Source organism: Tauraco erythrolophus, chromosome 6 (genome assembly GCF_009769465.1).
Source record: "Tauraco erythrolophus isolate bTauEry1 chromosome 6, bTauEry1.pri, whole genome shotgun sequence".
Lineage (NCBI taxonomy): Eukaryota > Metazoa > Chordata > Aves > Musophagiformes > Musophagidae > Tauraco > Tauraco erythrolophus.
The window spans coordinates 55381587-55408792 of NC_141470.1; the positions used below are offsets into that span (position 1 = coordinate 55381587).

A 27206-nucleotide genomic window follows, 5' to 3' on the forward strand; every position below is an offset into this window, starting at 1 on the left:
TCTGGATACCCTGAAGGAATACAGGGCCGATGCCTGTGCTGTTGCAGGAAGTTGCCGGAACTGTTCTCGTTGGTTACCGACAACCACTTAATTAACGTAAATACCAAATTTTAGTTAAAAGGAAAACCAGCCTCCTTTGGGACAGCCGAGAACTAACAGCTGTTTCACAAAATGGGTCATTCCCTGCCCCGCTCCCGCTCCAACGGCCGCCCTCGGCCGTCGCGCCTCGGGCAGCCCTGTGCTCCCACCTCCCCCACAACGGCCCCGCGCCTCAGGCGGCACCAGCCCAGCCCAGCCCAGCCCGCCCCCGGCCCCGGCCCCGACTCCGGCCCCCGGCCGCACCTCGGCGCCGCAGCCCCTTCCCCTCCCCGCACGGAGAGCCCCGCCGAACGCGACACCGAGAGCGGGTAATTCCTGCGCCGTGTAGGGGAAAGGATTAATGTAGCCAGTTAATTCCGCGTCCCCCCCGCCCCGAGGTGGGGGAGGGGAGGGTACATGCGCGTTGCCATGGGTGCTGGAGGAGCACCCAGAAAGTTGCAGGAGAGGGGCGGGGAGAAGGGGGCCGGGCCGGGCGCTCGGAGGAGCGGCTCGCCCGGCGGGGCTGACTGGCCGCTCGGCGCCGTGCGGAGAGCCCGGGGGGCAGCTAGTCCAACGGCTGGCGGCGGCGGGAGGGCAGGAGGAAAGACATAAACTTTAAACTTGCCCGGGGCGGGCCGGGAGCCGCATGGATGCCGCCGTCCTTCGGTGCTGACTCTCGGCGCGCGGCACGCTGTGGGGCGGCCGCTGACAGGGGAGCGCGGGGCGCCGCCGCGCCGCTTCCTCCGCCGCCGGCCATGGTGCGCGCGGGGCGCGGGGCTCAGCCCGGCCCTTGAGGGCGACGCCTCGCCCTCCCCCCTCTCCGCTCTGCCGCCGCCGTCTTCCCTCCCCGCGCCGCCGCCCGCCACTACCTGCCTCTCTGCTTCGCCGCTGCCGACCTGAGGCGTTGGGTATCGGCTTCTCTCTCTGCGCTGCAGCTCGCCCGACATGGAGCCGTCTGCGGGCAGCCGCCGGGAGTGATCCCCGCTTTCCGACCGACCCGCTGGCCGCCCCCTCCGCGCCCGCGCTTGCTCCGATGGAGCTGGACGAGACGCCGCTCGCCCCTCCGAAGACCATGCTGCTTATGCTGAGGAAAGTTCGCAAGAGGCGGGAGATGCTGCTGCAGCAGCTGGGCTTCATCTGCGCCATCCTCTTCTTCGTCTGGTGCATGTCCAGCTTGCTCTCCAGACTGGGTGAGTGGCTGTGCCGGCGGGACCGGCGGACCCCGGCAGGGCGGCTGAAGCGCCTCGGGGGCAGCCGGGGGGTCGGCGGGCTTAGGCGTCCGCGGCTGTTCCCGTTTTGAGTTTTCTCCGTAGAAATACCCCAGCGGGCGGGCGACGCGGGGGAGCAGCGCGGGTTCCTCAGGAGAAACCCCCGCGCCGGGCAGGTGCGCGGCCGCAGTCCCAGGGAGAGGAGGCAGCGGCGCCGCCAGCGCCTGGTGGCCAGGGCTTCCTAGCACCGAGCCCGCCCTGGCGACAGCCCGCCGTGCCTCTCGGGGGGCTTCAGGCTGGGAATCGAAGGGGAATCACCGGGCAGCTGCTTTCCTGGGAACGGCCCTGAAGTAGTTTCCCCCCTGCCTCTGCATCAGAGCTGAATCCTCTCCAGCCGCTTGTGGTCTGCTCTGCAACTTTGGGCCACCTTTCGATTTTGTCCTTAGGTTGTAGACCTCCATCAGCTGTAACTGCTTCTTTTCTCCACCTTCTCCCTCCAGCCATCCCCACCGCCTCCCCAAATTTCAGTGTGGAATTGACACAAAAGTCTATATTTTAGGCAAGGAGCCGCACTAATCTCGTGTTTTATAGAGAAAGTCTGTTGCATCCTTTGTGCAAGTGTTGGTAAACTGACGCATTTATAATTAACTACATCATTCCCATTCGTTGTTTTTTTTTCCCCTGCTGTGGGCACAGTTTGGTGAGTAAGTGTGCAGTTTCAGGCCCTTCCTGCAATATGCTTTGCATCCCTCAGATACGAAGTCTAAGGTTGCTGGGACAGCACATGGGTCTTTAGGTTGGACTGCCAACAGTCCTTGAGGATTTAAGAACAAAATGAAACTAAGCCCAGATCCTACAGCCAGGGTTAATATAAGAAAAATCAGATTTCAGCAGAATTAGGATAGGTCATCTACTTAAATTAAAGCTGAAGTTAAAATGCATGCCTTCGGGGAAGAAAAACCGGGTGGAACTTGTCATACTTTCAATGATCTTGTGCTTAAATTGTTGCCTAGGTTGTTTCAGATATATCTAGGATGGCAACAAGCCATCCATTTAAGTGTCTTTAGACCGTATTAGCATACAGTTCATCTTAGAACTTTCAACTTTTTTTTTTAATTGTGGCTTTAGAGTATACTGTTGCTTTCTTTTTTTTAGAATTGTTTGTCATGCCTATGCTTTTTTCTTCCTCTTACGAGCTAGTTATTTTCATAAACTTACTGGTTTGTGAAAGCAAGTAATTGGGCTATGATTATGTTTACATAGTTTGAGTTGTTTTTTTTTACTGCATATAACAGTTTTCCAGAACTTTTTTAGATTTGCAGGAAGACTGTCATGACTAATGAAAGTTTTTAATCTCCTGGGTTATCAACTAAATCCCCCATAACCTAATTTTTGATGGTATGCTGCATCAGGTAGGTGGGTTTTTTTCAGCTAAGTTACAGTATATTGTGTCCATAAACACTGACCATCTATTCTCTATGTTTCTTATAATTGTGTTGTCAGATTATTTCAGCAAATACTCTAGCCAAACTAACTTCCAAGCTAGATTTTTTTGCAAGAGTCACTGTAGCAAAGCACAAGCATTATATGATGACTGAATATAAACTCTAAGATCAGCCGTGGAAGAATTTTTGTTATTATACTATTCATTTGAAATGGATAAGGTTGAGATGGAAGTGATTTAATTAGGGGGTTCTATTCTTCCTTTGATTGTTATAATTGCATACCCTGCATTATCACAAGTGCTTCTTCTATATGTTATTCAGCAAGTTCCATTGAGAATACTTGTGGAATACAAGTTTGGGGAAAAGCTCCATTGACTTCTGAAGAAGTTTGTTTTTCTTAAGAATTGTGAGGATTCACAGTGCAGTTATTTTCCATTTTCCTTGACAAGTTATGCAGGGATTGATATTATTAAGTATACCCAACACTGAAAAGATCAGCCCCTAGACTCAGAATAAACCAAAATGTAACTGAAACACGTCCATATGCATTTTATTTATTGAGAAATCAGTAATGCGGTATGTGCAAATGACTAAATGGAAGTGTGATTGTTGCTCATGTCAGCATAGCTGGGCTGGTTTCATCTATAGGAACTGCTGCGTGTTGGGTTTCACAGGTGCAGGCTTAATCATTTGCTTGTTGCAGAATATTTTTTCCTTGTGGGTCACAGGCAGGTATTCTGATAGCCAGAACATGCTAACAGCTCTGATACTGCACCTTTGTAGGTGGTTTCACCCTTTGTAGCTAGGAGCACCTAGCAGACATACATTGGCATGTGCCCCAGCCGCACCTTGGTTTTGCTGCATTCACATACTGATAGTCTGTCCATGCTTATTGCTAGTGGGGGCACATAGTCCAGTTACGATGGCGCAGGAAAAACGAGTGACAGTAGACATAACCTCTTTCTGTTTAACATAGGCCGAGAATCAACTGTTGTAGACAGACGCGTTTTGTCAGAAATATGGAGGAATAGAAGGTTGATGGCATCACCTAATGGGACACATGAAGAAAAGAACTGTACAGAGCCAGGTAAGATGGGAAAAATTTGTGAATGCCTTATAAGCTCTTGAGATGTATTGCGTAGTGCTGTCATGACCGAGCTGCAGTGATATATTAGGGTAAACATAAAAGTATCAAACTTAGAAAAAAGCAGGACTGTTCTGTGTAGAAATAAGGTTTATTGTGCTATATAATGCCTGACTTTATCTATCAAAGGTAGAAGTTGATGTTCAGGTATAAGAATATTTTGGGATCATTATGAGACTTGTGCTGACAACTTGGTTTCTCTAATTTTGTTTGTTTTGGTGGTTATTCCTATCTAGCTGTTGCTGTGTGTATTGCTGGTAGTGAGAGCTGTACTCTTCTTGAAACTATGGGTAGCTAAATACACAGTGTTTGAGATACCATCTGAGCACAGTAATTTGTATTCATTACCATTATACATCTAATAATATTTTGCTAGTTTAATGATAAACTATGTGTTCAGAGTAGGAATTTATTTTGTATGGAGTGGGATGATGAGGTAATAACATGGAAATCCTGGAATCCATTTTACATTGGGATATCTGTCCTGGCTGGGCGATAATAATTGATTGAGGGCAGGGATAGATGACGCATTTTAGTATCAGTGTTAGTCCACAATGCTTTCATCTTCCCATCTGTCTTTCCAGTGTGTATTTCCTTTCTTTCTCTCCTTGCCTCTCTGTGGTTTACGGTGTGTGGGAGATGAGACATTTTGCCAGTGGCACTAGCCAAATTAAATTAAAGTTAAGCTTTTTATTTTTTTTTAAATATGACTCTTTGATCAACTAGGGGATGACAGCAGAGTCTGTACCTTCTTGCAAACAGTGACAGCATGAGTTCTGGGATACTGTCAGCCCCAGGCACTAGAAGAGTTTGGAGCAGTACTCCTCCTCCCTCAGTTACATGTTTGTTGTAATGCTGAGGCACCTGTTGTATAGACTGAGGATCACTACTGTGCTTATGCGCTTCTGAGGGAGGAGTGGAAGAACGTTGCACAAGATGTGCAGGTCCAAAGCTTTAACTGTATCATCTTGATGTGCAAGAGCTTCTCTATACTTCTGTTAAGAACTTTGTGGGTTAGTTTGCTGTTGTCTGCATTTGTAACCTCATGATGCTATTGATTTGTCTGTCAAAGTTGTTCACAGACAAGAAAGAAGAAATAAGTGACGTTTTGGAAACATGTAATTATTCTTGATGAGTAATCAGAGAATACTTTTCTTTCCCAATCCTCTTTCATTTTTCTCCACATATGCGAATGTATCAATGTGATCATGTCTGAACACATACTTTACAGCACACTTGAAGACAAGCCAACAAAGACCACAAAATCATAGAAACTGGATCAGAAAGATGCCCGTCAAAGTTCTTGATGGAAATTTCCATTTAGTATGAATGAGAACTTTTTTACAATGGCACTATAAAACTTCCACAGGAAAACATATGCTTATGTGTAAATTGGAATACCAGGAGCAGTGCTGACTTCTCCAGAGGTTTAGAACAAATAGTTCAGCTCCCTCCATCCCTCTAAAATTGTAAAATTAGTTTAAGAACAATTGGAATAAATAAATACAGCCAGGTCATTTTTATGTGCTTTCTGAAGTTCAGGTTGTTGAGGTGCACTTTTCTCTGTATCCACAAGAAGGGTCCAAATATGCCTCAGGATGCTGAGGTTTTAAGAAAAATATCTTGAAACTTGCGTTAAATTAACAATTTCTACTCACAGTGCTGGAATTAGCCTTTCTTTTTAAAGGCTTCTATTTTGAATCTGTGTGTTAGGGCGCAGATTTACAGATCAAATATGTTACAGGATTGCAATTGTAGCGTTTTTTTAGTCACTTCCTGTTATTCTACAGCTATATACAGCTTATCTCTGTGTATCTTCTGCAGCTGAAGGGGGGATTTGGATGCTGCAAGAGTGGCTAGATGTTAAGATAGCTGCAAATAAAGGGAGCATCTGAAGATATCTGAAATTGATGTTTGTTGGACGGGAATGGGTCTGTAAGAACCTGTGACTTATTGCTCAGTAACAACTTCTGTAGATTTTTTTTTTTTTGCGGGAAGTTTTTTGGTTAATTTTTGGTTTTGTTTTTTTTAATTCTTCTCTGGTAGTCAGAGATTGAGATTTGCCCTGTAATGAAAAGAAGGTACAATGACCTAAACTATCGAAAAGGATGAAGTAACATAGTTCATCTCCATGAGAATGTAGCATGTGTAACCCCATGACTACACCTGGAGAAAGTAGTCCCAGGAAAGGCCAAGAGACTTGATCAAGATTGCATAGAAAATTGGTGAGGAGAGAGTGTGGATTTTCAGTTGGAATATGCATGCTTTCAATCGTGTGCTTATCCCAATGTAATGAAAATCTCAGGAATGTGCTGTCAAACACTTTAAATAGCTAGACTTTATTTCTGGTCTTTTTTTTTTTTTTTTTTTTTGAATCTTAAGAGCACATAGTTAATATGTATATGTGTTGCATGAATACAGTGCTCTCTGTGGGCTCCTTTGTGAGAAGTACATATTCTTACCTATGCCACTTCTGTATCTGCCTCAAGCACTAGGGGCCATACAAATGCATGGGTGTATATATGGTGTATAGCAGTTTCTTATGTTATGTGGATGTTTTTCTATGTGTGTTTATGATACCAGAACTTTGTAATACCTTGGGAAATGCAAGTTCTTGCTGAGAGCCTGTTAATTCTTTGTGTCACTGCAGTGCTATTGCTGTGCTTCCTCTTTATTAGCTTCCCACACAAGTCTGCAGCTTTACTTCCCTTTTCCCAAAGGCTTTCAACAAAGTTAATTTATTTACCACTTCACCTCCTTTTCTTGCTTACACGCAAATAAAAAAAAAAATCCCCTGTTGTCAGAAATTGCAGCTACAGAAGTTCATAAGACAATGTTGAACTTATGGTTCATGACAGTGGTAAGAAAGGCTGACCCCTTGGTAATATGTCTTGGGGGAAAAACTCCATAGGCTTCTAGAAGTAATGTTAGAAGCTTGTGGAAGCTGCTGTCTGCTAGAAGTTTGCATAGCCTACACTGTCTGAGATCGTTTCATTTACTGAAGTAGATAACGTATTGTGTTCTTCTGGAAACATAATGCTTCTAGGGTCATTGTATCAGAACAGAAAAAACTTTGAATCTTGGAAATTCTGCTTTAGAAAAGAACCTTGAGGCTCTGACAAAGGAAAGGGAAACATATACGTGTGTATGTGTGTATATATATATATATATGAGTAGAGGAGAAAGGTTTTTCTAACATTTGGAGGTTAGAGGGACTGATATTCATTAATATCTTAAGAGTTGCTACACATTTTTTCTGATCAAAACTATCCTGCAGTCATAAGGAATTATAGATACTGTCTGTCCCATAACAGCAGCAAAGGAACTGTAGGCCAGCTGCAGGAAGGAGGTGGAGCAGCAAACCAACTTCTCTTTTAGTCTGGACTAAGACCAAGTCCTCACCGAAGTTAACGTGTTGTGAAACGTTTTTCCATTAAAGATCTTTCCTGGCTTGAAACTTCCCCTTTGTTGGAAGCTCCTCTGCCATGAAAAGATACAAGTCTTTATGTTGTCCTGGAGCCAAGCTGGAGGACTTACAGATTGTATGTAGAAGGCTCTGGTCTTCAAAAATTTCATGAGTGGGATTTTCGAATTATGAATTTTCTCCTTATTTCCTATTGAAATCCTCTCTGGATGGCTGCTGTGGGTGTCCCTCTTTGAGGGAGACCAAACTACCTTTTCTTGATGGCTCTGAAAATGTTTTCTGGGCACTTTTCTGTGGGCGGAGGGCTCGATCTGACCCTCACTTAAAGCAGAGCGATCAGAAAGGGAGAGTAGTTGTCTCTAGCATCTTAACAGATCTCATTAGTTTGCAACCAATTTTTTGCCTTATCCAAGCTCTCGCTTCCATCTGCCATCAGCTCACTAGCTTGCAGTGCCATCTGCCCAAGCAAGTGTGATTTATAGCTTTTCTGCTCCAATGGCTCGCCTCTTATTTCAAAATGTTCCCATGACTCTCCATCCTCCAGAACTCTGAGTAACGATTCCAGAGCAATTACAAGCTGGGGTGACTGGGCGGTGTGGTGTTTCTAACCACGTGACTCCACTGGGTCGTGTTAGGCTGTTAAAGCGACTGATCTGAACTCCTTTCTATTGGGAATGTTTTCAGGTATCCGTGTATACAGTACAGAGAATATTTAAACTGCTTGCTGTGAATTAGAAATGTATCGAAATATATTTCCCTTAGTCTTGTACACTAGTTGGTGAGCTGCCTTGAAATGGAAAGAGTTGGTGGGATTTTCTGTCCAGTGGTTTGTCAGCTATGGACAGTTCATGAGCTACATGGGTTTTAAATAGCTGGGGATTTGATTCAGGTGTGCTCTTCCCATTGTTATCAGTCGTTAAAGATGAATTGTGGGGTGGGGGAAAGGCAGGGGATATCATTTCTCTCTGAGCTATGCTGCCTTTTTTACTTTAGAGTTAAAAGGCACATTGTAGCAATGCTTTCTGTTCTTGCAGTGAGAGAGAAAGAATCAGCCCTCTACAGTGAAATAAAGTATGTTTCCCAGCAGCATGTATATAACTGAGTTCTGAGTTAGGATCAAAAGTCATTAAGTCCATGTATATTTTACACTGTTAGTTATTACCTTGGGGACTCATGTTGGATGGGATGCTTTGTAGAGAGACTACAGAAGTCTTAGACGTTTTTGTTAACATACCATAGAGAGCACAAAAGCCTGTTACTTTTTCTACAAAAATCGATGATGGTGTTCTCACTGACTAGAGAAGACAAGACTGTCTCTTCAAAGTAATTTTCCAGAAGGATAGAAAAAGCTATTTCTTGTACATTTGTAGTCAAGACACTCTAGGAAGCATTGATTTCCATCCATTTTATTTAACAAATGTAATGCTTAGTTAAATGCGTCATTCTCAATATGCTGGATTGGTGTATCCTTTTTTTCTTAATCCTTATAGATACCTTAATATATAAGAGTATAAACTTTGTGTAATAAATGCTGATGTAAACATACTTTTGTTGCTGATGGAATATGTCATTTTATGCTGATGTAAATTATCTTTAAACAATGTGATAATATATATTTCTTTTAAACAATGTGCTCATGATCTTCCCTAGATCAAACTTGCATTTTTTAGCAAGGATAAATGCCTTAGACCCCACTTTTAAGGAGATGGTATTAATAATTTCACTGTAACCCTTTGTTTCATGAACTCTCTAAATTGGTAAGCTCAGTGTGACCTGCAAATTTTCTTACTGTGCATTTGTACAGTACCTAACACAGAAGGACCATGGTCTTGTTGAGGTAATACAGACAATAACTGTGTTACATTATTTGCAAGTATTCCCCGCTAGACTTTTAGTCAGACTTGCTCTCTGCCTCAATGCGTAGAAAATGTGCAACTGTTGTAGTATGACAGATTTATTGATAGTGCATACATTCTGATTTAAAACGTTTCTTTACTCCAATGTCTTATTCAAAGACCAGGAAATGTACCAACCCCAAATATCCTATTCTTGCTTTGATCTGAAAGGAAATGGATATGAGGGAAGGTTTAAGAAAAAATTTCTTCATTGCTTTATGCATATGGTATTCATGTAAGATATAGGTGCAGTGTCCAGCAAATGTTTCTGTGTGTGTATATATGCACAGATGCAGATTTGTGACTGTATATATGCACAGATGCAGATCTGTGTGTGTATATATGCACAGATGCAAGGTCCCTTCCAGCCCTAACCATTCTATGATTCTATGCACATATTTATGTAGTGGAAAGACTTTCTCACCATCTAGCATGTAGCTTGTTTCTGTAGCCACTTGTCATATGCTTGTGGGGTTTTATTTGTTTTGGGTTGGTTTTGGGTTGTTCCCTGCCCCTTGATGTCTCTGGATTCACTCTTGCCCCTCTAGATGCTGAGCAGTAAACTTTATTGATTGTGATCTCACTTGGATGGTTTCTGTTTCCAGGGGGAGATAAACGCGTGACAATTTAAACCTGCTTTTAGTGGACTAGTTGAGGGCAAATGACAGATGTTTAATGGCAAGTTTTTCTTGTGTGACTCTCAAGGTCTCCTAATCAGAATTCACACCTAGATTTAGGCTGAACTTCTGACACTCTTTGCCTGGCTTATTGATGTGAGTATTAAAAGGTTTGGCAGGTAGATGTCATTGAAGTTAATTGGGAAAAGTCTTTTTTTTGTTTTTTTTTTGTGAACCAGTTTAGGAAATGTACCTTGTTTGAAGCTAGAATTTAAAAAATAACCAACCTTCTCTCTGAGCTGTTAATTTTCTAGGAGTGTGTTGATACTGGCATCCAAAATAGTAGAAAGAAATGAGACAAACATCTCTCTGTGCTTGGCTCAACCTGCCAGCAGCATCCCCTGGAGAGCTGAGAACAGAAAACAAACTCCAGGGTAATTTATCCATTTCCCCAGGTCTAGGTGCCAAGTTTGCAGGAAGTAGTTAAACACAAAGTAAATAAGTGTCTGACTAAAATGCCGTTTAGAGATGCAGTAAACAAGGCTAAATGAAACAAAAAGAAATACTGTTTAATATGTTACTGTATATACTTAAACCTAATAAAAATGTTACTTGATATAACCTTTATGTCATATGACTCAGATTTATTTGTAGTTGGTTTTGGTCCAGTTGAAGTATGCTGTGGATAAGGATTTTTATAAGCAAAGTCTTTGCTCTGAAACCAGGAAGCAGGCTTGAAACAAAAACCAGAATTTCTGAAATGTAGTGACTTCAGAACTGAATTTGCATTGGACGTAGGCCCTTACTGTCTTTGAATGGAACAAAACACCCGTGTTGAATGCTCTGGAGTGCTAGACTGAGATTTAAAGTTTCCTGTATTTGCCCAGTTCTGATATGTAGATGTCCGATTGCCTATATTTCAAACCACATTGCCTAAGCATTTCTCAAATGCTAATGTAGTAATAGTTCAACATCTCTTCTGTGACTGCAGAAAACTCAGGCAGACAGCAGCTGTGTAAATTAGTGACCTGAAGTCAAAGAGGAAATATGTGGTAGAACAAAGAATCAAATCCAGTTAGCTCAGTTGTGATCTAGGCTCCTGCAAAGATGATGTTTGAAGAGAAGTTTGGACTAGTGTGACCTCCTGAGGTTCCATCCAACCTGAGTTTTCCTGTGATCTGGTATGGAAACCAAATGAATTACATTTCCCTCAGGACGTATTTGAAATCCTGAATTGGAGATTTCAAAATCAGAGTTAATGAGATGTGGGTGTGCAGATCTCCGTGGTATCACCGACTTTGACCCTTAATGTGGGATAATGTGTGTGTATTTAGGTCTGTTCTTCACTAGTATGACCACACAGATAGACCTTTTTGTGTGGAAATCTGCTCCATTTTCCACTCAGAAAATTGTGCTGTTGATATTAAAGCCATATTTAAATTTACCAGTCTTTATCCGTATTAATTTCATTTTCACTCCTTGCTTTTTACCTTATTGTCTGTGACATGTTACCATGTACTGTGGTTGAGACAGAAAATGCTGCTGTCTTGCTTTGTATCATGCACAGTTGTTAACAAACCTCACTTTGCTGTTGTAGGAAGCAGGTTGAAAAGGCATTGTAAATCAGTCTGAGCATTAATCCATACTCTTGGGGTCTTTATGAGGTACTGGATTGTTTGATAGATGCTTAAACTCTGCCTTCATTACTTCATCTCCATGCTCTCAGTGTCTCATCAGTCCATTACTTGGACCACCAATGTGGAGAATTCAGGCAAAACTGGACAAGCACAGAACTGGGCTGCGGGGAAGCAGATTGTGAAAAGCACCTGGAGGTAGAAAATGGTCACCAGAAGCTGCAAGAGGAATAAAGAAACTTGGGATTTAGAATTGAGTGATAGAAAGACCAAGATTACTCAGTCATGGAGCCTGGCGTTGGAGGATAGGTGAAAGGAACACGAAGACATGGGTGAAGGGAGGCTGAATTTGGATAATGAACCATGGGAGAATCCTGAGAATAGTAGGGCAAGGAGGCAGGCCCTGGGAAGTAGTGAGCAGAGCAAGTGATGAGAGGTATGAAAAATCAAAGTGTAATGAGAGGTTTGGTTTTGGTTGAGCAAGGAATCTAGAACAAAAGCAAAGGGAGTCTCTAAGAAGGGCTTAAGTTACAAAAGGGCTACCTTTTAGCCTTGTGTTTGGCACATAAAACTGGAAGCATTCACAATTTATATCTATTTTTTGAAAATTTTTTTTTAGATTTTTTTGTGGTTTTTTTTTTTAGCATGAATTGTCTATCAACAAAGAACATTTTCAGAGCTTGTACTAATGATGCCGTGTAGATACGAAGCAATTTAGAAAGCTTCGCCAAAACCAAACCCTCCTAATCCTTAACTCTTCTCTCTGAATCTTAGTGTTTGCTTTGAGGGTCAAAATGACTGATTTAAAAATACACTTAGGTACAGTGTGCAATTTCATTACAGTAAATTAATTTTAAACTTTGTTCTGCTAGTATTTCTGGTAAGAAACTTCATAATTGAATTATTTTTTCAGAAATTGCAAATTTTTATTATACATATCTATTACTGTATTTATTAATGCCAGTGACTTTTTACAGAGTGGAAGTGGTTATCCTCCTAGCAGGCTGGAAATATGCCGTGTACCTGCTGACAATTAAACTGCCATCACTCATGTTCTATAGGAAGACAGGACCTTCAGGCAATAAAGAGTGATCGTTTCCTTTATTCTTTAAAGTTGACAGACATTTAAGACATTACAGTAGAAAATGTAATAGCCTTATAAACTTGAGTCAAATTCATTCCTGCTGGGCCTCTACTGATAGGTTGAAGTACAGCGAAGCACACACTTCAGGTAGAATGCAGACTACATGTGTATGTGCTCATTCCATTGTTTCCTTTTTTGCAACGTTAAATTAACAGTTTAATGTTAATTACGTGCTGCATTGACAATCTTGAGAGAGTGACATTCTCTACCTGTAGTGGGGAATGCTGGCAAATGTGCCTTCCTGCAAGCAAGAAGATAATTTAGAGTCTGCCTGTTCAGTTTCCATACATAATTGCTTCTTGGACTAGTCTCAGAGATTGCCAGAACCTGATGAATTATTTTTCCCTTGCATATGGTTCACTCACTTGTTCGGTGGGTTGAGGGTACTGTGGCTGGTTCTATTGCACAGAGGTATTTAAACCTTTGAATAGCAAGATGTAAATGTTCACAGATGGTGGGAAACATTTAAACTTTGGGAATGGTAAAGTTAAAATGTAGGAAATATATGTTTAGAAGCTCAAAGAGACTGAAATGGGGAAATTTTTTTTTTCCTTTTTTCATTTACTGTGAATCAGCATGTGCTTTGAATTTTGTGAGTTCCTAGCCCAAAACATGGACTCTTGAAGAGGGAGGCATTTCTTCTTTAGGGCTCCTGGGAGCATGTTCGTGCTGGTGTACACTGCCTTAAGTCCACTATGTCATTACAGCTTTGACAGTTTACAGCAGCTGAGGTTCTGCCCTACAAATTTGTTGCTGGATGGTGAGACGCTCTTTCTGGTTTAATTCTTTGGTGAGAATCTTCTCTCTTTAAATACTTTTCATGCCTTCATAAAAGTTGCATTCTTTGCCTGATTATGTCATGCTTCCTTAAATCCTTCCACAAGTTCTTTGGCTACCATTGCCTAAAATTGTAAGGCTTTTTCTTACCTTCTTAAGCCTTTCACAAGCCTTCCCCTTCCCTGTTGCTGCTAGACTTTGTCTGCTGCTTTTACCTGTACTGAAACTTTAAGATGAGTTTCCAATGTCCATTTGCCTTTTTATGTAGCCCCTTACAAATTAATATGTGAAAGAAACTAACTGGAATATTGTAGCACTCTCCTTTTTTGAGTCTTGCTTCATGAGCCATGGGTATCATGGTGCTCTCAAGAGATCAGCCAGCCAGCATTGGCTAGACAGGGAAGAAGTCAAAGCTAGCATATTAATTAGTCCTGTTTCAGTCGTGCACAGAGGTTTTGCTAGCTGAGGATGGAGGGAGAAGAGGAGGGTTCCCATAGAGCTATAGTGTTATCTGTCCTTGTTGTGAGTGGCAGTGGCAATGGCAGTCCCTAAGAGCACCTAATGAAAACGAACAAGGAAAAGGAAAAAGACGACTGAAAAAGTCAAAGTGACTTGCCCAAAGTCTACAGAGAGGGTCAGTAGCTAAACTGCACTTTTTCCCCCCCCCCTTAATCATAAATTGTAGCCATACTAAGTTGCTTGAGCCTGGAGCTGTTACTGCTGCCACCATCCCTCTCTGCTCTCTTTCCTGATCAGCTCATAATGATTTCACTCTTTTATTGTGCTTTTTTTCCATGAGAAATGTAACTTTTCACAATAGAGATGTTTTTACAATGCCTAACATGGGGCTCCAAGACTAGTTACCAGTATAAATAGGGCAAGGATATGCCCAGAACTTTCAGTATGCTGAATGTTTTTGATTTACAGTGATACCTAAAGGTTGTCAAGTGAAGCCCAGCTTGCCTCTGGGAAGTAAAGTGGTTACTGCTTCCCAGCCAGTTACATCAGATATCTGAATGCTACATTACAAATGGAATATATAGATCTTTTCATTTGCTCCCACAAGGGGGTGAGGAGATGCCTGCCTGGCCCATCTGTGGGCCAGCTGCTATCCACGGAGAATGGAGATAAAAATTGTGACTAGGGAAGTTGGAGGTCTCTGCTGTGGTGATGGTTCTCCCGCTGGGGCATGTGTTTTTGGGACCACTTGTGAGAGGCACTGTATAAAATACTAACACTCCTTTGCCATACCAGGGATAAAATGAGCACATCTTGTTGCTTGCAGGCTGAAAAAGGAAAGAAAGAAAGAGTTCAGCAGTATTTTCTCATGTGTGAACAAACCTGTGCTTGTGCCTGACTCAATGTTTTTTTGAATATTTGGTGTTTTTTATTTGACTGGGGGACAGGGGTGGTGGTGAGAGGAGGCTTTGTCTGGGTGGTAACTGACTTTTCAGTCCATAACAGGTAATTCAGGTTTGAAGTTAATCAGTTGTGTTTTTTAATTCTGTATTGGTTTACTATAGTTATTCAGTTGTCCAGGATTGATTAGTAACAGCACCTGATGGGAGAGTTCTTACTTGGAAAGACTATCTGGGATCATCTCCAGAACTGCTTTAATCTGTGGATATTTAGGGCAACTAAGTTTAGTAAGTACTACTTAGGTAATTAAAGGTTGGAGCGGGGCTGCTTTCTCTGCGAGACAACAGACTGGTAAAGGGAAATTAGTCACCATGGTTCAGTATTATCTTCTGTATAGCATGGAGTCCAGTCCCACCCAACTCAGCCTGATTTTCTAATGTCTTATGGGGTTTTGACAGAAGAAATAATATTAGTCTTGATGTAGTTTTGGAAGTTGTAAAACTAGCACAAATTGCTTACATCGAAAGGAGTGTTTACAACTGTTTATGAAACAATCACAACAACAGTTTTGCACTCTGGACTTGAATTTGCTGTAAAGACAAAAATGCAGACTGGCTAAAGAATAATTAAGTCTCTGCTAAATAAGTACTTGTGAAATTCGCTTTACTTAGTAACAGTAACTGTTTCACCAGTTTGTACCCATTGATGTAAGTACAAGACCAATTTGGACGTGTGAGAGAGATGTTACATTGAAAAAATGTTGTATGATCAGTTGTCTGATCATACAAGCACTTCAAGGTCTTGAAAAGAACTGTTTCTGCAAGCTCAGTGGCTTTTGAAATTGGTCAGATTTGGTGGAATGCATGAAATTTTTGGCAGAATCTTTTGGTTTTGTTGAACACTTTCGAAATGTGCTGTTTTCTTCCCCATTCCAGCTCCTGCAGAGTTAAATGCTATACAAATGCCGCTAGCATTACTGTTCTTCTGGTATGAGATTGCAGATGGGATGGGAATAGTGGTACATGTGCTATAGGCTTCTTAATCAATACAATTATAATCTTCACAACTAAAATTCTTCCCTTCCATCCAGTAACTCATTCCAAATATTTTGGTCCTACCACATTACTACTCTAGAGCAGACTCTTTAGAGTTGAGCGCTGCTGTGCAGCTCTGAGGAGAAGAGATTGCACCTCTGCTGGGTACTTTTTGACATGGGCCCAGCTGTGGTCCGTGGGTCAATTCTGTCCTTCTCCAAAGGGTTTTCATCTGTGAGGGGCAGCACATGTGATAACTTGTGGAAGAGATGGGGACCTCCCATATCCAAAATGTAGGGTGGAATATGGCTTTGTTGGATAACATTGGCTGTGTGCCTGTCTGTGCTAAGGCGTTTAGCCATGTGACATCTCACTGTGCTTAGGCTGTAGTAGGGGGTGATATCTCATGATTCTGGAGTGCCTACAGACATGACTCCAAACTGACCTCTTGATCACTATTATAAAAAATAGATTACCTTTTTTTTTATAGAAAACTACGTTCAGTCACTGCACTAAGTGGAGAGAGTTTTTTGTTCATCTTGTTGGAGTTTTGACAATAAAAAACTTGCTTCTCTTTTTTTAAGTTACAGATATGTTTGTCTTATTTTAATGACTGTTTTAATGTAGTAGCTGAAGTTTGTGTTCAGCAGTTCTGTGCCTTGACATGAAATGTACAGGGCTGCATAATAGTCTTATACACTGATCACTACTGCAAGAGACCCAGATCCAGTGTTTCAGTATGGCGTGGGGACCAGGAAATCCTGATTCTGGCTGTGGCTGCAGCAGTGACTGCCCTTTGTGATTTCCCCCTATATCCTTTCACTCCACAAAAAATACATTATTTTTTTTTCCCCCAGGAAGCAGAAAGTTAATTGAACACTAGTGGGGAACCTAGATCACTTTATGTCTTCTACAAATATTGTCCAGTTAGACTGGGCTCTGAGCATGAGAAGCATCTTTATAATAGTGAGCCTTGTTCCCCATGAAGATGATCCTGGCTTTCCCAAAGGTAGATTTGCACCTACTTAGGTGCCACAGTATAAATTCTGATTTAGATTGAGTGTAAACGTGTTGTATCTTGTCAATGTGGCACCTCTTTCTTATCCTCAGATTATTCAGTTCATTGCTCTGATTATTTTTTTTTTCCTCTGCAAAAATACCTTTCCTCCTTTTCTGCCTGTAAAATTTATCTTTAATATGGGAAAAACAAATGGATTGCTTGTTTTAAAATAATGTATCAGATTAGGAATTTACAGGAGTAAAAATTCAAAATTTTACAGTCATGTTCCCAATGAGTGCATTTATATTCTTCTGGTAAATATATTTGTGCGTTAAGGAAGCAACAGTAATAGTTTTACAAGGGCAATTACTAAAAAATAATCTTTCTCTTTATGTAAATGGTGTAGCATACCCTTCAGTGACTTGTTATTTTGGTTGCAGAGTGACTTTATAGACTTAATCTTGGAGAGTCAACTTGGATCGTATTATTTAACAGCCACGGATAAAAGCCTCTTGCAATTATGAGATTAACCAGTTACGCTCTGTTTTGATTCTTCCTGAAGTCTGATGTGTGTGAATACATGCGTACTTTGACTGGGCATGTGTTTGAGTTTTTTATTTTCTCCCTTCTTTTTTTTTCCCCTTTTTTCTTTTTGCTTTAGAGGAAAATTCTGTTACCTGAAAGATTTTTCACAGAATTTAAAAGGCTTAAATTCCATGGGTGTTCCTTCAGATGCTGGTAGGAGTGTCAGGCAGCTCTACCACTGCAAAATAACTAAAACCAAGAATAGAAATTTGACTTTACTGGTGGTTGAGCTGTATGGTCTATGCTTTATGAAAAAATAATTCAGATAATTTGATTTTCTTTGAAACAAACAGGAAAGGAGTGTGCTTTTTCTTCTGTCTGGGAAAACATTCACTCTCCAATATATGAAGATCGAAACACATAATTAAACTTGTGAGAAAAATCATACAGTTGTGAGGTATTCATTGATGGTAAAAATCTCTAAAATTAATATTTTTTTTTGTTCTTTCTCCTTCCCCCCTCCCCCTCCACCCCCCCCTTACCAAAAGTTATTGCTAACTGTAAAATAGCTCTGGCTTTTTAGAGCATGATACATCATTGCATTTAAATGTTTTACTTAAGAACAAATAACTTTATGATGTAAAAGAATTTTATGGAGGAAAATATCTGTTAGTTCAGGTGCTTGAAAAATAGGACCAGATTGTCTTTCATAAATCAGCACAGCTCATATTTCTAGATGTTGTGTAACAGCTATTGATGTGATGCTATAATTTAAACTTCAGAAAAAGCTGATTAGTGTAAACCTCCCACATAGTGTTGAGGACAGGCTGGAGTGACATCTCAGCTACAGTGAAATGACCCCCACAAACATGGTTGCACTTGAATATTACAGAAATAGTCCTATCTCAAAGTTAATCTAAATGTATGGCTAGGTTTAGAGGTTTGTATTTATTTACTCTTGGTATTTGGATTATTTTTTCATTAATTGGCATCTTTTTTGTCTACTTTTTGGAAGAGGAGGCTACACAATGGAGTTTTGCAGCTGAGTTACTAGCACGCAAACAGCGGTCCCTGGAGGGGACCATTTTTGCCTTAGGACAACCTGTGGAGAACTGAATACCCCATATTACAGCGTTCACTTCAGTTTGAAGGGCAGATTTTTAAAATACTCACGGTGGATCAAATTTATGGTTTCATTTGGCTCATTTGAGCAAACATTCTGATTCAGTACAGCATTTATGCACAACTTCAAAATTAAACATGTAATTAACCTGAAGTAGAAGTTATTGATGCTTTCTTGAACTGAGACATTTCCAACACATTGAGTATCCATCAGGAAGGATCATTCACGTTTCAGCCTGTGTTCAGGCAAAATGGGGACTTAGACTCATACAGGAATCAAGGTTTTAGAGATATTTTTTTTTTTTCTTCAAAAGAATATTATAGTGTTGTGGCCCCACTGGTCCTTCCTAAGTCATCGTTTACATCAGCAGGACTTCTCCATACACAGCAAATGGAGCATTGGACTGCTTCATCTAGGGGAAGCTAGGATCTTGCTACTATTACCTGAAGATATTACCTGCATTCAGGTTCTCTCATTTACAGCAGGGATGATACACTCTTAAGAAGCACTGTTACTTGAAACAAGGAATGGACATTTTATATGTCTTTGTCTCTTACATTTACATCATCTGTAAAGCTAGTGTGTGAGCTGACCATCTAATGACCTTTAAAAAAGCAGACTTTGGAGAGATGAAGAGGGATTTGTTAGTTGACAGATTTGTGCTAGCAAGCTCCAGGTTATTTACGGAAGTCTGGAATTTTGTGCTCTTAGATTTAAAGAATACTGTGTAATTCAGATCAAAGGCAAAGTATTAAAATCTTAATTCCACTGAGAGAAATATCCTTTATTTTGGCATTCTTAGGGACATTGTTCTTAATTCGTGTTACTCATGCACCTTATAAAAGAGAAAAAAAAGTTTGCTTTTTATTGTGAAACCATGTTTATTTCACAGCACAACTACATAGCAGTCTGTGAAACTTATTCCTCATTTTAAACAGTGAAACTCCATTCTGATATTAAATCATACAAAATCACAGAGTTTGCTTTCAGATGTATGTACTTCCTCCATCAATTACATACTGAAAACATTAACATGCTCGATTTTATTGTTAAAGACTGAAATATCCTAGTGTCATCAAAACGATTAAAGAGCATTACTAGGAGGAAGGAGGGGAGCCAAGGGAAAGGACATTTCAAAACTTATTGTTGTTGTTCAAGAAGAATGTTTAAATCAGTACAGATGGAAGATGCTAAGCTGGGTTTCTGTGGACTTTTACAACCAGCTTAAAATTAATAAGTTATACATCTGAAAAAGATCATAGTGAAACTAATTTGTCTGCTGGAAAGCAAAATAGCCAGTGCTTGAAGTGTTTCCCTCTCAGAGAAGGAGATGATGAAGATGAATTACTTCCAGGCAATCTTCTTGTGCTATCTTTCGCATAGAAGTACCTTGGATCACGGTAGATGACTTTGAGTGGTAAACCAGAAACTGTAAATCTGTGTGCTTGAGGCTATCTGTTGTCTCTGGCCTGTGGAAAAGCATTAGATAATGTTAGCAAGAGTTGTGTGTGGTCCAAAAACAGCGTTCCCCTTGAAACATTTTTTTGACCTATTTCTGTGCATCCGAAGCTATGAAACTGACATTGGCAGCTTAATAAAGCAAAATATTGTTGCGTGAGTTGTACCCCTGTCCATAGAAATTGTTTCTCTGACAGTGAAATAACTGGATATATTATTAAAGACTAATTAATTCCATTCTCATTAAAGTCAGTAAGGAAAATTCCCTTGAACAGACGAGGGAAATGAGGTCTAGGGTGGGATTTTAAAGGCCTCAATACTTAGATATAGACAGATTCTCTGTGAAATCTTTGGAGTAAGGGTTCGTGATTCTCTGGATCTCAGTTGGAGTTGGATGTCTTTGGCAGTTTCACTAAGTGCATCCTTAGGTATCTGGACACCTTGGCACTTCAGCAGTAGGGGAAACGTTAAAGAAAACTTTCTGCTGTGTTTTAGAAGAACTGTATTGTCTCTCTGGAGTGCTGTTGGTCTCTAAACCCAAATCTTGCCTGCAGCACTCCCAGTGAAGTCCGTGAGGATTTCTGAACACAAATGGGGTTTTGACAAGTACCTTGGGCAGGATTGGATGAGTTGCCCTTGCCACAGTATCTTTCACACTAGTAGCAAGGAGCTGTTGAGGTGGGGGACAGTGAAGCAGCAGAGAGCAAAAATCTCTGACTGTAGGAGGAACTCATGTTCAAAAGTTAGCAGTTCCTGTGGAGCAGGTTGGGAACTATGGAGCTGTTCTGCATTGCTAGCAACAATTTCTCATTCATTTTGGACTGACTTATTAGTAAACGTGCAAACACACGAAACTGTTTACTTCAGGTCTGTAGTTGAGATAGTTATAATCTGGTTTTGTGTTTGGTTTTGGTTTTTAGTTTTTTTTTAAGGGAGAGGTGGTACTTTCTTGAATTAGCAATTAGTGAGATGCGAGAGCTCTCGTCTGGGAATTGGAGAATTTAGGTTTAACTTTTGTAATGAAAATGACCATAGTAACTGAGGCTTGTACTGAATTCAGTCTTATTGATATGTGTTAGGAGTATTTTGAGCATACCTAATTGATCTAGCCTCCCTAGGGGCTTTGGCAGATTTTAATGCTGTTTTACCCTGTTACTGGAGAGCAGTGTTGCTCAGGTAAAAGCTAGTTGCCTCTTTCCCCAGGTGAAGGTAGCTCTGCACAGGTAAAATTGCCTAGGGAACCTGCAAGATAAACAGGGAGGTGCTGAATTCTTGCTTCCTTCAGGGATAGGTAGCTGCTAGTGCAGACTTTCTGGATCCTTTCTTTAGACTTATTTGCTCAAGTTCTGTATTAGTCCTGTTTTAGCTCTAAATTTAGTGGTTCTGATTGAATCCTGCAAGTCTCAGCCTCGTTCATGGAATTTGACTAAAAATACCTTTCTGTCTCAGAAAATTACAATGAAGTTGCAGTCATTAGACTGAGATGGTATGCTACAGTAATGGAAGCTGCAGAATAATACAAAGAGAGACAGTCATAACCACAGAATACTAGATGCTAGGCTGTTATGTACACCCAAAATACACGTTACGGTTTTTCAGATTGAACATTGCATTTGAAATAACTCTTTTCTGAAAATATTTAGTTACAAAGTTACAGACCTTTCAAATGACATGCCAAATCTTATGCTGTAGCTATTTTATCTGCAAATTCAAAATAACATTCACCCATTCAAAACCAATGATGACAGTGGTTGTTTTTTTTTTTTAAAATTGTTGAATATTTGGCTCTTTAGACAGTAGCAAGCACTTACCATGAAAATCTGGTTCCCTGTAATGCATATCATGTTGTTTTTTTATGATGGGAGTAACTTCTGTGTGACATTAGCCATTTAAAATGCAGACTGTTAGTTATGTAGACCATGTTTATCCTCAGTGGAAACAGGCATCCCAAAAACTTTGCACACTGAGGGTTGGATGAATTTGATGTATCTTACTTTTCTGTTCTAAAACAAGCATCCTTCCCACTCAGTGTTATATGAGAGAAATTCGATCCCCATAGACCCAATTTTAAGTACATTTTGGTAAAGAGACAGCTAAGATGGTAGAAACATGACCAGCTTCTTTCTTAATTTACTGTTGTATTGTATTTCTTTCCGTTTTGCCCATGACTTTTCGTTTCGCTTTGCTTTGTCTTAGGCTTTTGTGAATTGCTTTCATTAAGAGACCCTTCTACTGCAAAGGTGGTTTTGGAAGAACTTGTGTATGTGCGGCTTTGAAGGAGACTTAGTTGTCTTTGTATCGCTGCAGGCATTACTCTTGTGTCTCATAGGACAAGTGACCAGAGGATGTATAGTGTAACTGGACCTTTCCATTATTCATTTTGTATTGATTACGTGTAGTAGAGGAAAAAAAGTTTAGAAAGTAAAAATTAGAATTCTGTGCTTACTGTCACCATCGTTTGTATGGAGAATGTGATTCAAAACACTGATTCTTTCTGCCAGAGTCTGGCTCGCATATTGGACTCTAGGAGTAATTTAGGAGTCTTGTCCTCTCCTTGCTCTTCCAGGACTGGCAGTTTTTAACCCCTAAGTGTTAATACGGAGTGCTCCAAATCTGCTTTTCCCACCAAGTAGGCGTTGCTGACTCACTCCGCAAACACGAGGGTTCCTTCAGGCAGCTGCTGCACTTACTGCCCCAGGCGACAGCTCAGCGCTCCTGGGTTGTGGCTGAAACCTGCTCTGGAGGATTCAATTCTTCAAAAGCCCAAGTCTACAGAAGCAGAAACTGCACCTTAGACACTATGTCTTACATCATCTTACCGGTTGTTATCTTATTTTGTGTGCCTTTGGGTGCTTTTTTTTTTTTATTGATTTCTTTATTCATCTACTGAGCATGCACACAAAATCTATCGGTAGCAGCATTATATATATCTTGTTCACACTATGTATTTTTTAAATTCTCTATTTAAACACTTCCCAGTCTTTATATCCTCGCTGTACATTATCACTAGCTCCTGTGTGGAATGTCACTAAAATGGGGGTGGACTGCAGACTTTCTGCATGTCTCACTGCATATTGGTCTCACTTAGAAAGTATTTTACAGCTGAGTAGCTGAGGCAGTAATTAGAATTCATAATTTTAGGGCATGCATAGCAATGCTTCTTCCATTCACAGAACATTAAAGAGCCCTGAGTTTGTTACAGTTCTTGTAGTGTGGATCTCGTTTTAACTAGAGATGTTGAACTGAGAGAGTATACTTCCTGGATATCATGAGGAAATGGGGCCGTCGCAAGAGACTGATGTGGTGCCGTTTGTGCCTCTCTCCCCCTGCACTTACAGCTCCCTCTCGTGTTCACTTATTTATATCTTATCCTTTTTTTTTTGCGGAATGTTCATAAACTCCCAGTCCCATGTATGAACACTGACATGGTTCTATACATCACGAATATGTCTGTTCTGATTGAGTATATTTGACCAGAAGGCAAAGATTATGTTTTTTTTCTGTAACTCTGTATTTGCCGAAACATCAAAGCTGAAATATTTTGTTCCCTTTCTTTATAGTTCTACCATGTTCTGTATTCTTTCCTCTTTGTGAAAAGCAAGTCCACCTCATATCAGTCAGATGGGTGCAGTGTAGCACAGGAAATAGAAATTTGGCTGACCAGCCAAACTCATAAAATAAATGCAAACATGTAGCATCTGAGTAGACACACTCAAGAACAGTGCTCGTAGCTGTGTTCCTCTGCTATAGCAGAGCATTTCCATTACGTCCTGTTACCTTTGAACAGCAGCCAAGCCTGTCCTTTTCAGGCACTCAGCAGTCAGCATTATTTTATTACTCTGGACGCTTGTATGTAAATTGTATGCCCTGGAGCACTTTCTTCAGGAAAGAAATGAGAGACACAAAATTGCAAAACCATGTCATGTTACTCTGGCATAATTATCTTAAAAAGCCAGGGCTAAGATGCCCAATGGAGAAGTCCTGTGATGTATGTCACATGCCTACTGTCCCTGATGTACGCATATGTGGTGAGTGACTAAAGCAGGAGCAGGAAAACAGTTGTGTTTTGTCACGTGAACATTTTGTTAGTGTTTCCAAAGGTTGAATATGCTAGTGAGTAACAGTCACCTCAAGTGAATACTAATAAAACTTGTGTAGTATGCATATCCTACTCTGTTTTTGTTACTGTAGGTATTAAAGCAAAATTGCTCTTAAGTAAATGTTTACAAGGTGATGGTGTTTGTTTTTTTTTTTTTGACAAAGATGTCTTTTTCCTGTCCTGCTGCTCTACTAAGGCAGCTGCCTTAGTAACCATAAGTCCAACATCAGAAGCTTCCAAGTGACAAATTACTATTAGTACATATTTGCAACCTCAAAAATTGATCTAAAATAGCTTAATTATAAAATTCTACATCTGTGGGTGTTTTAAGGAAATATTTTAAAATCAACTACCAGCTTGATTTCATGCAATGCATATTCAAATTATGGCCCTAATTCAGGAGAGCATTTAAGCACGTTGTTAACAGGTTCTGCTAAAGTTAGACATTTTGAGTGTTCTTAAACAGAGACCTCAAAGAAAATGTAATTTCTTATTTTTGAACTGATAGTATTGTGGGAAGGAGATGCCACTTCACAACTGTGAAACAATACTATTGAAAAGAAAGATTGCTTATATAAAAAGAAACAAATTCTGTCTCTTAATATTACCTGTTCCATGCATACATTGAATCACGCTCAAGATTAGCATAGAGCAGTGCTTTGAATCTTAAGGAGTAAACATCATGTCACTACTTGATTTCTTCTGTTCTGAGTTTACAACAAGAGCTGGAGGTTTCTTCTTGCATAAACTATTGATCTCATTCCAACTATCTTTTTCCCCCACTAAGTCCTTTCCCAGATCATGTAGCATCTGCAGAACTGGTCAGCAGATGTCCAGTAGTATATGCTGTGTTAAAGTACCTTTTCTACATAGATCGCCTACAATGTTCTCATGTGTGAGCAATAACGAGTAATATTAAGTAATTTGTCCTTACAGCTGCTTCTCTCCCTAGAGGCAGAGAACAATTATTGGACCCATTTTACAGACAGAGAACTGGGCTCGGGAGCGAATTTAAGCACATAAAGGACTGAGGCTGTACACAAGTTGAAACCATAAATGTTCAATATAAGGCAAAGGTTTTTCACCATGAGGGAAGCCAGGCATTGGACCATGTTGGTTAGAGAGGCTGTGCGGTGCCCATCCTTGGAGATATCTAAAGATGTGATTGTGTAAGCACTGAGCAACCAGGTCTTATATAATAATGCACCCTGCTTTGAGCAGGAGGTTGGACTGAAGTCCTTTCCAGCTTGAATTTTTCCATGATCTTGTGATCCACAAAGCCCAATGAGAGAGAAAAGCACCATAATTTACATCAGAGGTCTGGTTGTGTGCTGTGGATATTGCTCGTGTTCAGTGTCCAGTTGCCACACTATTTGCAAACCTGAGCTTCTCCTGCAGGGAGTGGTATAATGATGTACTTGGAGCATGTAAATTTCACTGATCTTAGCCCAAAATAGGGAAACTATGGCCTTTTTCTCTCGAAGCCGTGGCTGAAGGAGAGACAACAGTGCTTCCATTTTGTGTAGCAGTCTAGGAGTTGAGAGGCTTGCTTGTGGAGTTGCATTGTTTCCATCACAGCCCAAGTGGATTCAATGCCACGTTTCCCAGGAGCATGCATAATGGCAAGACTGTCAAGTAGTCTGGCTGAGAGTATGGTCCACCCTTCTGGCTGAAGTTGAATGACTGTGCAGCCAGGAAAGTGGCACTAGTGTGCCTAAGAATAACGTAGGTGAAAGGAGTTTATTGATTTCTACTTTGCGTGATGCAATTTTTACCGCTTCTTGTCTTTCCTGGAACTGATAGATTAATCTTCGATCGGAAAGATGGCAAGCAGGAGGGGTACCTTACTCTGTGGCCTCTTGATTCAGTCAGCAAGTTGGATGGGATAGGTATAAAGGGAATTATTTGCATGTATCCTAGGTGCTATCACTGCCAGTTGTTTTTCAACATCTGCATCCAGAACAGAGGCAGACCATAAAACTCAAGAAAGAGAGGTGATTATTTTACTGATCTCCTTTGGCATACCATTACTTCACTGTTTCTGCTTCTAGGGCTGGTACCTAACAGATTAGCAGGCTGATGTTGGTTGTCATACATCCTAAGCATCTTTCTAGCTGTGGCTTTAAGTAACTGAATCTTCTTCATCTAGGTCAGAAGCTTTAGCATAGTCTACATTTTGGCCAAAATTAAAGCTTATCACATATTTGTCTTATATTTTAAGCACTATGAAATAGTTTCATGTGCATTATGGGTGGTGAAATACATAAGGAGGAACTACTAATGTTTTCCCTCAACTTCTTTTTGAAGTGTCTTCAAAACATTTCACTTGGCAAATCAGAACAGTCTCTTGCCAAGACATTATTTTTGTAGGTGTGTAACCCTTTTTATTACGTCTTTTGAATTCTTACTGTATTAAAAATAGATAGGAATTGCACCTACCCAAAACATCCGTTATACAAACAGGCAGCCAATAAATCAAACATTTTGAGATAGCAGAAAGCAAAGAAGAGAGTTGAAAGAGTATGCACCTTACTCTTATTATGGATCTCCCATCAGTATTTTTCTATTTTTCTCACTGATTTTTCTATTAAGCAAAAGTATTAAATAAGTATTTGTCAGAAAATTGTGTCATCTGTGAACACATGCTAAAAGGGAAGAAATTGCGGAGTACATTTGATCTAAAAAGCATTGTAATTGTGAACCATCAAAAGCTTTTCCAAATGTCTCTTGAAGCAGCGTACCTACCGTACTGTAAGCAAGATAATGCCTGCTGTTTGTTGCTACTACAAATTACTAGATGGGCTATCTTCAGTGTTAGAGCATCTAGCTGAAATTTTGTTTCCAACATAGTATTTTTCAGCTTATAAAGGGGTAATTTGATTCTGTTCATATTGTGCTTTCTGGTCGTATATGCATGAGAAGTGCTGATAGCATAAGAAAATGGTGTGCAAGATGCTCATGCTCAGTTACTGGAATGCACATTTATTGCATACACGGGCATGGATGTCACACATCCATTGGCAGTTATACCCCACACATATGACTATGACACAATTAAATGAAAGAAAATCCAGCTAACCTCATAAGGGAAGATAGGGGGATCTGTAGCAGACCTCGCTTTATTTTTTCTAGTATTTGTCTCTGTATGGGTGAGTGAAGGGATGTGTACAGCTACCCATATGCCACTACAGGCAATCTATCAGAACCTGGCCTTAGGCAGGAGCAGTAGTGCTAGGCTGCTG

At 40.6% G+C, this 27206-nt stretch overlaps 1 protein-coding gene across 1 annotated transcript in view; it reads left to right on the forward strand.

Moving 5' to 3' along the window:
* Positions 1-1111: 1111 nt before the first annotated feature.
* SLC24A4 (solute carrier family 24 member 4) overlaps positions 1112-27206 on the forward strand; it is a 93446-nt gene continuing 67351 nt past the window's right edge. Inside the window, exons 1-2 of the mRNA XM_086613624.1 lie at positions 1112-1268; positions 3708-3818. Of these exons, the coding sequence (XP_086469750.1) occupies positions 1112-1268; positions 3708-3818 (268 nt within the window). The remainder of the gene's footprint in view (positions 1269-3707; positions 3819-27206) is intronic.